Source organism: Hypanus sabinus, chromosome 3 (genome assembly GCF_030144855.1).
Source record: "Hypanus sabinus isolate sHypSab1 chromosome 3, sHypSab1.hap1, whole genome shotgun sequence".
In the NCBI taxonomy this organism is placed as follows: domain Eukaryota; kingdom Metazoa; phylum Chordata; class Chondrichthyes; order Myliobatiformes; family Dasyatidae; genus Hypanus; species Hypanus sabinus.
Window position 1 is genome coordinate 184,591,632 of NC_082708.1, and position 15,191 is coordinate 184,606,822.

General features: G+C 42.9%; 1 protein-coding gene across 1 annotated transcript in view; it reads left to right on the forward strand.

Annotated features, from left to right (window-relative positions):
* tlx2 (T cell leukemia homeobox 2) overlaps nt 1–14,942 on the forward strand; it is a 62,254-nt gene extending 47,312 nt beyond the window's left edge. The window contains exon 4 of the mRNA XM_059963431.1: nt 14,723–14,942. Coding sequence (XP_059819414.1) covers nt 14,723–14,942 — 220 coding nt within the window. The remainder of the gene's footprint in view (nt 1–14,722) is intronic.
* Nucleotides 14,943–15,191: the final 249 nt, after the last annotated feature.

Genomic DNA, 15,191 nt, shown 5'->3' on the forward strand with positions numbered 1-15,191 from the left:
TTAGCAATGAGAAGAGGACATGTTCTGGGTGATGGGGGCCCTTAATGATGGATGCTGCCTCTTTGAGGCATCATGATTTGAAGGTGTCCTGAATTCTGGGGAGGCTAATGTCCATGATGGAACTGGCAGAGTTTACAACTTTCCACAGCTTTTCCCAATCCTGTGCAGTGGCCCCTCCACCAGACAGCGATGCAACCAGTTAGAATGCTCTCCATGGTACATCTGTAGGAACTTATGAATTGAAGTTGAGAGGGCAAAGATTTAAAGGGGATCTAAGGGGCAATGGTTTCACACCGACCATAGTGGGTACATGGACTGAACTGCAGATAAATATGTAGAGGTAGGAACAATTAAAAAGAAAATTGTTCATGGCAAAGACAGTTTTAGAGGGATAGGGACTAAACACAAGCAAATAGGATTAGCATTGATAGGCATCTTTGTCCACTTGGACAAATTGGGCTAAAGGTCCTTTTTCCATCCTGTATAACCCTACGAATCTATGAGACAAAAATACCTAGAGTTAGATTTTGCAAATGACAACTGGCTCATGTTTAATTGTGAATTTTGAATGTGAGATCAATGTATTTGCCTTGACTGAATATATTAACGGATATTTGAAGAGACAGGTGGAGAGGGTTGCAGGAAAGAGAGCTGATTCCTTATTGCTCCTGGTTCAATACTGTGTGGAGCTCTCACATTCTCTCTGTTATTGCGAGGGGATCCTCCAAGTACTCAGGTGTCTTCTCACTTCCTGAAGAGATTAGATAAAGATTGGCTTTATTAGTCACATTGAAACGTGGAAAGATACAGTAAAATGCATTGTTTGTGTCAGACTATCACAGTCCAAGGTTGTGCTGAGGGCAGCTTACAAGAGCCGCCACCTTCTGGTGCCAGCATAGCATGCCCACAACTGCAGTGAGCTCTTTGGGCCTGTGCAGGGTGCTGGAGAGCGTAGGGCTCTGGGGATTTTAGAGCACCTCAGTTGGTTAATTGTTGTTTAATGAGAGTCATTAATCATTTTGAGTTCCTTGTGTTTTTCTCTGTGACTCGGTCTTTGTAATGCAGTCTCCTGGTGCTTTCCCTTTAGCCTTGTTAAGTTTATTTTGATATACTTGTGGATGTACGTAAGTGGATGCCTGATTAGCGGCAATCACAGGGTCCTAGTTTTGAGAATGTTACTTTTGGCAATGTTGCTTGGCCGAGCCACCGATGTCCTTTTAGATAATTGTGAATAAACTCTTATCATCATCTCTACATTGGAGTCTACCTTTCCTCTGCACCTGGGTTCCAATATTGCCAGCACACATTGGGATAACAATTTACAAGTCCATAGGTATTGGAATGTGGGAGGAAACCACAACACCTGGAGACAATCTATGCAGACATGGGGAGAATGTACAAACTCCATACAGAGAGTGGTGGGGGATGGACCCATGATTGTGATCACTGTGCCTTAAAGCTTTATGGTAACCATTACGTTACCATGCTGATATATACAGTAGAGGCTTCAGCTTCCAGCATCTTCAATCTCTTCATTTTCTGGGGTTTTCCTAAGTCTTCTGGTCTTAGAGTTTAATGGAGTCACAGTCAACATTGGGCCATTCAGTCCAACACATCCATGCTGATCCTTTCTCCCATCAATACTACTCCTCTTCTGCAGGGAGGCATTTCTTTAGCTAGAGTGTAGTGAACCTGTGGAATTTATTGCCACAGACTACTGTGGAGGCCAAGTCACAAGGTATACCTAAAGCAGAAATTGATAGGTTCTCGATCAGTATGAGTGTCAAAGATTACAGGGAGAAGAATAGAATTGAGAAAGAAATAAATCAGCCATGATAGAATGGTGGAGATGAAGGGCTGAATGGCCTCATTCTGCTCCTACATCTAATGATCTTATGTTTTCTGGCAATGACAAGGTGGAGTGAGAGATAAAGAGTTCTTCTTTGTGGGGCAGTGTGAAGGGGTGGTAAGAGAGATGGGCTGAATAGCCTAATTCTGGTCCTATGCCTTATGATCTTATGGGGTTACTCCTGGGTTAGGGGAGTGGCAAAAGAAACAAAGGGGAGTTTACGGGCAAGTGGGAAAGAGAATAAACTGCAGAGCTACAGCAATGAAGGGAGTTGATTTGTGGAATTGTTCTATTGGAAGCAGGTATGAAGCAATGGATTAGAAAATCGCCCTCTGTCTCTAAATCAGTAGATTTATCAAACTTAGGCAGTCACAGTGGTGTTGCAGTTAGTGTGATGCTATTACAGCTCAGGGTGTTCTGGAATCTGGAGTTCATTTCTAGCGCCGTCTGTAAGGAGTTTGTATGTTTTCCCGTGACCATGTATAGTTCTACCGGATGTTCCAGTTTTCTCCCGCAGTACAAAGACATACAGTTTAGTAGGTTAATTGGTCATTGTAAATTGTCCCATGATGATGGACGGTGTGACTGTTTGGGCTGGATGGGCATGTTCTGTGCTGTATCTCTAAATAAAAGTAAAAAAAAATTATCTTAAGGTAAGACCATAAGTAGGCTATTTGGCCCATCGAGTCTGCTCTGCCATTCAATCGTGGGCTGATCCAATTCTTCCAGTCATCCCCATCCCCTGCCTTCTCCCCATACCCTTTGATGCCCTGGCTAATCAAGAACCTATCTATCTCTGCCTTAGATACACCCAATGACTTGTCCTCCACAGCCACTCGTGGCAACAAATTCCACAGATTTACCATCCTTTGACTGAAGTAATTTCTCCACATCTCTGTTTTAAATGGACATCCTTCAATCCTGAAGTCATGCCCTCTTGTCCTAGACTTCCCTACCATGGGAAATAACTTTGCCATATCTAATCTGTTCAGGCCTTCTTAACATTTGGAATGTTTCTATGATATCCCCCCCTCATTCTCCTGAACTCCAGGGAATACAGCCCAAGAGCTGCCAAATGTAACCCTTTACAGTAATGGGTTACAGTAACCCTTTCATTCCTGGTATAATTCTCATGAATCTTCTCTGAACCAGCTCCAACGTCAGTGTATCCTTTCTGAAATAAGGAGCCCAAAAGTGCACACAATACTCCCAGCGTGGTCTCACGAGTGCCTTATAGAGTCTTAACATCACATCCCTACTCTTATATTCTATACCTCTAGAAATGAATGCCAACATTGCATTTGCCTTCTTCACCACTGGCTCAATCACTTTAGGGTGTCTTGTATGAGGACTCCCAAGTCCCTTTGCATCACTGCATTTTGAATTCTCTCCACATCTAAGTAATTATCTGTCCATTTATTTCTTCCACCAAAGTGCATGACCATACACTTTCTAACATTGTATTTCATTTGCCACTTCTTTGCCCATTCCCCTAAACTATCTAAGACTACAGGCTTTCTGTTTCCTCAACACTACCTGCTCCTCCACCTATCTTTGTATCATCAGCAAGTTTAGCCACAAATCCATTAACCTCATAGTCCAAATCATTGACATACTACGTAAAAAGCAGCGATCCCAGCACCAACCCCTGTGGAACTCCACTGGTAACCGGCAGCCAGCCAGAATGGGATCCCTTTATTCCCACTCTCTGTTCAGGAATGTTAGAATGGATAGGAGACATTAAACAGCTGTGTATTTATCCCTGGAATCATTGGAAATGCAGGTGGGACTCAGCAGGTCAGACAGCACCAATGGAAGGACATATAAAACTCTGACAAACTTCTATAGATGTGTAGTGGAGAGTAAATTGACTGGCTGCATCACAGGCTGGTATAGAAACACCAAGGCCCTTGACTGGCAAACCCTACAAAAGATAATGGATACAGCCCAGTCCGTCATGGGTAAACCCCTCCCCACCATTGAGTATTTCTACACAGAGTGCTGTCACAGGAAGGAAGCATCCATCATAAGGGCCCTCCCCCCTATCTTTTAGCCTCCACCCTATAAACCAGCCTCTGATTCTAAATGTGTTGGTTCTCTATTTTCTGATCCTCAACATTCTTCCAGGAGCCAGGATTGATGAGCAGCCTTAATTCTAACAATCGTTTACTTTAGAGTAGAAACAAACATACAAATACACATCAAACTAAATAAAGGGCTGAGAAATGAAGCTAGGAGCTAAATGAATGGCAAAAAAATAACACAAAGATAGCAAAAGAATAAAAGATGGCACCTCTGAAAAAAGCATTACTTTTATAATTAAGATAAAAAATTCTTTAGATGGGAATAAACTAGTTAATAGACTACATACTAAAACAATTACATCATATGGGTAATGTGCTAATGTACATAGTTGATGAAAAATGGGAATGCTGATAATCCGTTAATTTAGCTGTTATACCGCTTTCTGCCAGTGAGTGGGGATGAACCACCACATACTGTGAAAAATACATGAGTTTGTTAAAAAGAACAAAGCTTATAAAAAGTTATATTTAAAAAAGTGGTTTCCAACAAGACAGACCTGCAATCAGAAATCCAGCCTAATGAAGAGTCTCACTCCGAAATGTTGACCACTTCCTTAGATGTTGCCTGACCTGCTGAGTTCCTCAAGCAGTTTGTTGTTTTTTTTATTGTATAGAAATGTGAAATGCTGGAAACACCCAGCCCTGTGGAGAAAGAAACAATTAAGAAGAGTTATTTTAACCATCAGAAACTGAGGTAAATGGGTGGGAAATTAAAAACAAAAAAAACTGCAGATAGAGAAAGCAAGACTTCAACACTCTCCAGGTCAGGCAGCATCTGTGCAGGCAGTATTTTGTGTCGTATCCATCAGAAATAGAAAATGTTGGAAAACAGACTGGGGTAGTTTTGAAAACAGACACATTTCAGGTTGTGGAAAAGTGGGAAGTGGCGGGGAGAATAAAGGAAGGGTGTGTCGGGCGTAGGCTAAGGGAGTCTGACTAATGCAAATGGTGAATGGGCTGGCTGATTAATGTGCTTAGAGCTGAGGAGAACTAGAAAGCAAGGATAGAGGAGAAAAGGGGAGAGAAGGAGAGAGGGAGAGAGTGAGAAAGCAAAAGAGAGAGGAAGAGAGAGTGAGAGGGAGGAGAGAGAGAGAGGCAGTGTGTGCATGAGGGAGAGAGAGAAGGAGTGAAAGAGGGAGACAGTGAGAGAGAGAGGGGGAGTGAGGGAGAGGAAGACGGTGTGAGAGAAAGGAAGAGCAAAATGGGGGGAGAGAGAGAGAGAGAAACTCTACTTTCCCAGAAGGCTAAGGAAGTTTAGCAGGTGCCCTTTGACTTTCATCTGCATTTTACAGACGGAGCACAGAAATTACCGTTTCCAGATGGATCATGGTTTTATATGACAAATACACTTTCCAAGAACATCAGAAACTGCAGAAGGTTGTCCACACAGCCTCCCCTCTGTCCACACTGCTCGCTGCCTCAGGAAACCAGCCAAAATAATCAGAGACCTCTCCACCTCCCTCCCAATGGACAGTAGGTACAAAAGTTTGAGACCATGTAACACCAGGCTCAAGGACAGCTTCTATGCCACTGTTATAAGTCTCTTGTATAGACCTCTTGTACATTAAAGGCAAACTGCGTCTCCATCTACCACATCACTTTCTCTGTAACTGTAACACTTTATTCTGCATGGTCACGTGAAGCAATGGGAGCAGGTGGTGGATGGTTGTATGAGCAGCTGTTGCACATTCCAAGTCCTGGTTATGTGACCACTGATGCCAGGCAGACAATCATGAAGAGTATTGATAATGGCTGGGGCCATCTGTCTTGTAAAGACACCACCCAGAAGAAGGCAATGGCAAACCACTTCTGATGAAAAAATTTGCCAAGAACAATCATGATTATGGAAAGACTGTGACTGTCCACATCATATAACCCAGCAATGAATGAACTAGAATGTACATTACAGAACTGTACAACACAGTGCTAGCCCTTTGGTTAAACTCTTACCCTACACTAAGATCAATCTAATCCTTCCCTCCACATAGTCCTCTATTTTTCTACTATCTATGTGCTTATCGAAGAGTTTCTCTGCCTCTACCACTGCCCCTTCCACCACTCTCTGTGTAAAACCCCTACCTCTGACATCCCCCCCTATACCAACCCTCCAATCACCTTAAAATTATACTCCTTTGATTTAGCCATGTCTGCGGCAGGATCTGCAGCTGATACATTGAGAATGAACGGCATGGATAACATGCAACCCATGTTATCTAGTTTTTGACATCTTTTACTGTTTATTTATTTATATTTAAATATAATTTACTTAGTTAGAGATACAGCCTTTCCAGCCTAATGAGCCTGTGCTGACCAATTACACCCATCTGACCAGTTAACCTACTGACCCGTACATCTTTGGATTGTGGGAGGAAACTGGAGCACCCAGAGAAAATCCTCGCTGTCATGGGGGAACGTACAAACTCCTTATAGTCAGTGGAGGGAATTGAACCCGAGTTGTTGGCACTGTAATAGTGTTCCCCTAACCATTACACTACCACGCCACCCCATAACCTCTGCTATAAAGAAAGGTTTTTCACTTTCTACCGTGTTCATGACCCTTGTAAATTTGTATCTCTCTCTTAACTCTTATCTCAACATTCTTGCCTGAGAGAGATGGCATTAAATTGATTTCTTGGATCATGGGATTGTCCTCGGAGGAGGTATTGAACAGACTGCGTCTACAGAGTTTAGAAGAATGAATATTGATTCACTTGCCATTTATAAATTTTTAAGGAACTCCATTGCTGTTAAGAGGCCATTTTCCACCACAGGGGAGTCTGGAACCAAGGAGTGCAATCTAAGAGAAAGGGCTCAGTCGTAAAGGACTGGAGAGAGCATTTTGCACTTAAGGGACCATGGATCTTCAACCTCAGAGTCTGTGCAGGCTCATTTGTTGAGTAGTTTGAAGAAAATAAATGGCCAATATTAGGATACTAGGGAATCGAGAAAGGGGGAATAATAAATGCAGGTGAAGTAAAGGTGTAAGTTCAGTAATGATTCTGAATGTGAGGCAGACAATGTATCATAGAATTGTAGACTCACAGCTCTATTACACAGAAGCAGGCTCTTTGGTCCATCTAGTCCATGCTATCTATTCTGCTTGTCCCATGGACCTGCACCCATAGCCCTCCATACCCTTCCCATCCATCTACTCACTCAAACTTCTCTTAAATGTTGAAATCAAACCCACATCTACAGCTTGTCCCACACTCTCACCACCCTCTGAGTGAAGAAGTTTCCCCTTATGTACCCCTTAAACATTTCATCTTTCACCCTTAACCCATGACCTCTACTGCTACTCTTCCCCCCAACCAACCTCAATGGAAAAAGCCTGCTTGCATTTACCCCATCTGTTTTATACCCATCATAATTTTGTATACCTCTATCAAATCCCCACTCATTCTCCTGTGCTCCAGGGAATGAGGTCCTAACCTATTCAATTTTTCCCTATAACTCAGTACAGAGAAAATTTACAACATCCTTGTAACTATTCTCTGTACTCTCTCAATCTTATTGACATCTTTCCTGTAGGTAGATGACCAGAGTGGCACATAATACTCCAATTTTGGTCTCACCAATGCCTTATACAACATCCAACTCTCGTACTCAATTCAAGGAAAGTGGTGTCACAGATAGATAGGGTTGTAGAGAGAGCTTTTGGTTAGAAGATTAATCCCCTCTGTAATCAAACCCACATCCATTACATGCACTGGCAGCTCAGTCCAGACTCTCACCTCCCTCTTTGAAGGAGTTGCCCCACAGGTTCCCCTTAAGTATTTCACCTTTCACCCTTAACCTATGACCAGTAACAATGACTGATTGTTTGCCCTGAAGCATATTAATCAGCAGTGACAGTTCAGAAGTTTCACAGTCACCATTACAACATACATTGTGCTTCTATTAGAATAATTAACAGCATTTAAATTTGGACACATACCTCTGGATTCCTACAAATAACTTCACTGTTGTGTTACCATGGTAACACCAGGTAAAATGGGAGATGGTAGTAGACAGGTCAAAAATAAAAATTGGGCCGGAGGAGGTATATGCAGGAGTCATAGAGTCATACAGTGCAGAAACAGACCTCTCGGCCCATCTTGTCCATGCCGAAACCATTTAAACCGCCTGCTCCCATTGACCTGCACCCAGACCATAGCCCTCCATACCCCTCCCATCCATGTACCCATCCAAACTTCTCCTAAACACTGAAATCGAGCTCGCATGCACAATTTGTGCTGGCAGCCCGTTCCACATTCTGATGACCCTCTTAGTGAAGAAGTTCACCCTCATATTCCCCTTATGCATTTCACCTTTCACCCTTAACCCATGACCTCTAGTTGCAGTCCCACCCAGCTTCAGTGGAAAAAGCCTGCTTGCACTTATTCTATCTATACTTCTCATAATATCGCATACCTAATTCCATTTCCTACTGCCTCAAGAATTGACGACAGTAGATTAATTCCACAGTGTAAATTTTTTCAACACTGTAATTGATTTACTATTGTCACATGTACTAAGATACAGTGAAAAGCTTTTGTTTGCATCATTCCACACATGACTGCATTATGTGCTGTGCTATGATGTAGGTGATGATTGTTCTTGGCTATGTGGAACGCTTTACAGTTCTGGTGACTCAGGTTCAATTCTCACCACTGCCTGTAAGGAGCTGGTACGGTCTCCCCACGATCATGTGGTTTCTTCCAGATGCTCTGGTTTCCTCCCACAATCCAAAGATCTACTGGTTGGTGGGTTAATTGGTCATTGTAAATTGTCCCGAGATTAGATGAGGGTTAAATTAGGAGATTGCTGGGCAGCACAGCTCAAAGGGCAGAAGAAGGCTATTCCACATTGTATCTTAATAAAATTTAAAAAATAAATTTTTCTACAGCAGTGATTTGCCATTGTCTTCTTCTGGGCAGTGTCTTTACAAGATAGGTGACCCCAGCCATTATAATTGAATGATTGTCTGCTTGGCATCAGTGGTGGCAGAACCAGGACTTGTGATCAACACCAGCTGCTCATTCGACCATCCACCACCTGTTCCCATGGCTTCATGTGACCCTGATCGGGGGGTGGGAGGCTAAGCTGGTGCTACACCTTGCCCATGGGTGACCTGCAGACTAGCAGAGGGAAGGAGCACCTTACACCTCCTTTGGTAGAGACGTGTCTCCACCCCGCCACTCAATCAGTGCATTAAGGTGGTAAAAAGAAAAGAAACTGGTGTTGCAGTTACAGTCAAAGTATGCTGCAGGTAGACAAATTAAGTACCTGGACCAGTTAGATTCAGACTTCATCTTTATCCATTCAAAGGTTTGATATCAGAGGGATAGAAGCTGTCCTTGAGCCTAGTGGGAGGTCTTTTCTTGTATCCTCAGCCTGATGGAGAGGGGGAAGAAGACAGAATGACTGGAGTGGGTGGGGTCTTTGATTACACTGCCTGTTTTCCTGAGGTAGTGGGAAGTGTCCATGGAGGGTAAGTGGTTGGATTCATTGTTTAAGTCAAAATCAAGGTCAAGCTTATGGTCATCTGCACAGGTGCGATTGAAAATTTCCTTACAGCAGCATCACGGGGACAGACATCAAATACACCCCATTCACAACAAAAAAATACCATAAACAAAAATAAGAAAAAAACACAATTGTGACAAAAAATGCATAAAGTCCATTGAGTGATCAAAGTGGTCATAACATTGCTACACAGTCATGATCAGGGATTTGCCAAATTGTTCAAGATCCAAATGGTTGAAGGGAACTTGTTGTTTCTGAACTTGATGGTGTGGGACTTCAGGCTTTGCCCAGATGGTAGTCGCGAGAAGATGGCATGGCCCAGAATATTGTGGTCAGCTGTTGTCAAATCCTAAATCTCATTTAGTTTACTGGGTCATTGGCTGCTGTCAGTACTGGTTGTTTTTAATGTGGGAGGAATACTTGAGAGTTCAAGGTACATTTAGTACTAAAGTATGTACACAATAATGGGTGGTGGGGTGGAGATACCTCTCTACCAAAGGAGCAGTGAGGGGTTTCTTCTCTCTAGTAGCCTACAGGTCACCCTTGGGCAAGATGTAGCACCTGGTTAGCCCCCCCCCCACCCATTCAGGGTCACGTAAAACCACGGGAGCAGGTGGTGGATGGTCATATGAGCAGCTGGTGCAGATCACAAGTCCTGGTTATGCAACGGCCTATGTCAGGCAGACAATCTCTGAAGATTATTGACAATGGCTGGGGTCACTGATCTTGTAAAGTCATTACCCAGAAGAAGGCAATGGCAAACCACTTCTGTAGAAAAACTTGCCAAGAATAATCATGGTCATAGATGGAAAGACCATGATTGCCTGTGTAATACAGCATGGTACGCAAGGGTGCTGATGATAATGATTGTTTTGAGTTACCATATACAATCCTGAGATTCATCTTCTTACAGGCAGCCACAAAAAAAAGAAACGCAATAGAGTCCGCTAGGAAAAAAATGCAACAAAGACCATCAATCCCGCAGTGTGTTAAAAAAAGAGCAAATTGTGCAAACAGTCAAAGAAGCAAATAAAGAATATACAGAACATGAAGTGAAAAGTCTCTGACAATGTGTCCCCAACACGGAGCCAGTTCAGCTCTGAGGAAAGCGCAGATGGAGCCTGATGGCTGGAGGCCACGAAGTCAGCTCAGGCCTAAGGCGAGTAAAGCCTCAGGTAGCTGAACACTGGTTCATTTTCACCCTCAGATTCAATGCTTTAATCTTTTTAATCTGGCTCACTGCTTAAATCAGCTAAACATTTTTTGCTCTTGATCCCTGCCACTTTAATCTGGCTTTAAGTTTTGAACCTTGAACATTAATGAAATCACAAAGAAAGCATGCTAGCAGCTATACTTCACTAGGAGTTGGAGGAGATTCAGGTCTGACTACACAGCCTAATTGCCCGTCACTGACACAGGAATCTGATGCTTACCACAAGGAAGTAGCAATTACTGAAATCTGTGCAGCAAATTACCACGACAGACTGCCTGCCAGAGAGCAGAGGACAGCATGCGCCCAAACTTGCCACATGCATGGGAATTATGAATAGGATAAGACCACAAGAATGCAGGCATGAATGGGGAGATGGAATCTCCAACTCCATCAGTCAATCCATTCACAGAACGTGTGCACCTCCAGAGCAGATGTGTTGCGTTCACTTCACTCTCTTCACAATATCCAACGAACTTTGGTGACGTTAGATTCTGAATTTTAAATCCAAGGTTCTTTAAGATGTAGGGAACGAGGCACTGAACTTGTTACTTCACAATCATTTTATTAAACATTGATAGAACACAGGAACCAGAAGCAGAGACTAGTAGCAGAAGGCTTAAAGAGAAAGACACAAAGATATTAAAATTGAGAAGATGACACTCAGCGTGGAGCATTATTTTTATACTACATAGATAAGGAGAATCCCATTCAGATTTGTAGATAAGAGTTAACCAATGAGATGGCCATTATTCAAATAATGTAGTACCAAGTGAAACTTACATTATAATACCAGTATTATACCAATCCAGCCTCTAAGTTCTAGCCACTGAAATAACATATACACATTATAACCACTAGGAAGCATAATAAACTGAAACTTGTATATAAGTCATTATCATCATCATGTTTTGCATCGTATGACTTAGGTGATCGTGGGCTTTCCAAGACCATGATCGTTCTTGGCAAATTTTTCTACATAAGTAGTTTGCCATTGCATTCTTCTGGGCAGTGTCTTTACAAGATGGGTGACCCCAGCCAATTTCAATACGCTCCAGTGATTGCCTGCCTGATGTCAGCGGTCTTATAACCAGGACTTGTGATGCGCACCAGCCACTCATCTGACCATCCACCACCTGCTCCCACGGATTCATGTGACCCCCATCAGGGGGCTAAGCAGGTGCTACACCTTGGCCAAGGGTGACCTGCAGACTAATGGAGAGAAGAAGCACCCTATACCTCCTTTGGTAGAGATGTATCTCCACTCCAATGCCCAATGTATATAAGTAATGATGTAAAATACAAACAGGTAATTAATTGTTAAAATGCAAAGAAAATACAATGAAAGAGTCTAATCTAAGAATTAAACAATTGAATCCATTAGTGTCATTTGCTGTTGCTATTGTGTTAATTTGCAAACAGCAGACAGTTCTCATCACCTACCTACAGGAAAGATATCAATAAACTTGAACTTGAAAGAGTGTCCCTTTAGAACAGATATGAGGAGGAATTTCTTTAGCCAGAGGTTGGTGAATCTGTAGAATCCATTTCCACCGTTGGCTGTTGGGGCTGAGTCATTGGATATATTTAAAAGCAGAGCTTGATAGGTTGTGGATTAGTCAGGGCATCAAAGGTTATGGGGGAAAAGGTAAGAGAATAGGTTTGAGAGTGATCATAAATCAGCCATGACGGAATGGTAGAGAAGACCTGATGGGCTAAATGGCCTAATTCTGCTCCTGCTTCTTATGATATTGCCTGGACTTGAGAACCTTATTTAAAAGGAAAAGATGAAGAGGTTAGGACTTTATTCCCCTGCTGCACAGGAGAATGATGGTAGAGGCAGATGCATCAGGGGCATTTAAGAGACTCTTAGATCAGCACATGGATTAAAGAGGACTGGAGGGCTCTGTGGCAGGGGAGGGTTAAAAAGGTCTGCACAACATCATGGGCTGAAGAGCCTGTACTCTGCTGTATTGTTTTAAAGAGGGGTATGCAAAATTACAAAGCCTACAGCTAGGATGCATGCATGCAGCCATTCTTCCCTCGGGTTGGGCGAGGCTACAGCTAGACGTCATGGGTTAAGGGTGTGAGGTGAAATATTTAAATATTTCAGAATCAGAATCAGGTTTATTATCACCGGCACGCGACGTGAAACTTGTTAACTTAGCAACAGCAGTACAATGCAATACATAATATAGAAGAAAAAAACAAAATAAGATAATAATAATAAATAAATAACTTTATTTATTTATATATTTAATAATTGGTCTTGGGTTATTTAGGTGGGTTACTGGACCTAACCTCTTCAGCCTTTCCTGATAACTCTGGTCCTCAATCCTAGCAATATCATAAGACCATAAGCCTCATGAGCAGAATTAGGACATTCAGCCCATCAAGTGTGCTCTGCTGTTCCATAATATGGCAAAGTTATTTCCCATGGTAGGGGATTCTACGACAAGAGGGCACAACCTCAGGATTGAACTGAGATAATAGACAATAGATAATAGGTGCAGGTGTAGGCCATTCAGCCCTTCGAGCCAGCACTGCCATTCACTATGATCTTGGCTGATCATCTACAATCAGTACCCCGTTCCTGCCTTCTGCCCTTATCCCTTGACTCTGCTACCTTTAAGAGCTCTATCTAACTCTTTCTTGAAAGCATCCAGAGAATTGGCCTCCACTGCCTTCTGAGGCAGGGCATTCCACAGATCCAAAGTCTTTGGATGAAAAAGTTTTTCTTTAACTCCGTTCTAAATGGCCTACCCTTTATTCTTAAACTGAGATGCAGAGAAATTACTTTGGTCAGAGGGTGTTAAATCTGTGGAATTTGTTGCCAAGAGCGGCTGTGGAGGCCAAGTCATTGGGTGTATTTAAGGCAGAGATAGATAGGTTCTTGATTAGCCAGGGCATCAAAGGATATGGGGTGAAAGCAGGGTAGTGGAGATGACTGGAAGAATTGAATCAGCCCATGATTGAATGGCAGAGCAGACTCGATGGGCCAAATGGCCTACTTCTGCTCCTACATTTTATGGTCTTATAATGGTTAATTTATTATCTCTTTCAACCACTCAATCAAAAATTTTAATTTAAAGAAAAATTATGTCCATGGTTTTCCCAAGCCAAGAAGAAGCAGAGTCAATGGAGGGCAACTTGGTTTGTGTGATGGCACATTTATACCATTTAAAACGTATTTAGACAGGTATATGGATAGGAAAAAAAGTATATGGGCCAAATGCAAGTAAGTGGGACTGGCTAAGTTAGGCATCTTGGTCAGTGTGGTCCAGTTGGGTTGAATGGCCTTCTGTGTGCTATATTATTCAATGATTCTAAGACAGGGGGTTCCCAATACTATTATGCCATGGTCCAATACTATTAAGCAAGGGGTCTGTGGGCCCCAGGTTGGGAACCCCTGCACTAAGGCAAGGGAGAATGTGCAGGCTGGTTGGGGTCTTTGATTAATGCTGGCTCTTTCGCCGCGGCAGCAAGTATAGACAGAATCCATAGGGCAGAGGCTGGCTTCCATGATGTGCTGAACTCTCTTTCACAGGCAGAGCAGTTGCCATGCAAAGCTGTGATGCATCCGGTCAAGATGCCCCCTATGGACTATCGGTAAAATAGACTAGGATGTTACTCCTTAGAATGTAGAGGAGGCTTGATAGAGGTATAAAACATTATGAGGGATATCTATAGGGTAAGTGCAAGCAGGCTTTTTCCATGGAGGTTGGGTGGGACTACAACCAAGGGTTAAGGGTGAAAGGTGAAAAGTTTAAGGGGAACATGAGGAGAAACTTCTTCACTCATGGGGGGGGTAAGAGTGTGGAAAGAACTGCCAGCACAAGTCGTACACGCGAGATCGATTTCAACGTTTAAGAGAAGTTAAGATCAGTATGTGTATGGTAGGGGTATGGAGACCAGGTGGAGGTCGATGGGAGTAAGCAGATTAAACGGTTTAGCACAGACTAGAAAGGCTGAAGGGCCTGTTTCTGAGCTGTACTTTTCTATGACTCTAAGGCGATTTGTAACCATGCTCCTCTAAAGAAGTTTCCCGCTGTGTTTTCTTTGTTAAACCAGGAGGCAGACAGCCGAGGAGCGGGAAGCTGAGAGGCAACAGGCAAACCGGCTGATGATCCAGCTTCAACAGGAGGCCTTCCAGAAGTCGCTGACTCAGCCCATTCAACAGGACCCACTCTGCGCCCACAATGCTTCCCTTTACGCCCTGCAGAACCTACAGCCCTGGGCAGATGACAGCAGCAAAATCACCTCGGTCACCTCAGTGGCCTCTGTGGTCTGACAATCCCTCTGGGTTTTTCTTTTCTTGCTCACCTGCAGAGACTCTCAAACTCCTGGTACCAAATCGCGCTGCACAATACCGTATATATTACTGGCTGGAATTTTTCATTTTCAATGTTAACTCGAATGTTACCATTTAAAAAAAAGTACTTGCTAAAGGGTTATTGCAATGCAAAAAAAAGGTAATAAAAATATGATTCAATAGATAAAACTTTTATTTGTGCTATTTTGACGTTGCTAGCATGCAGTC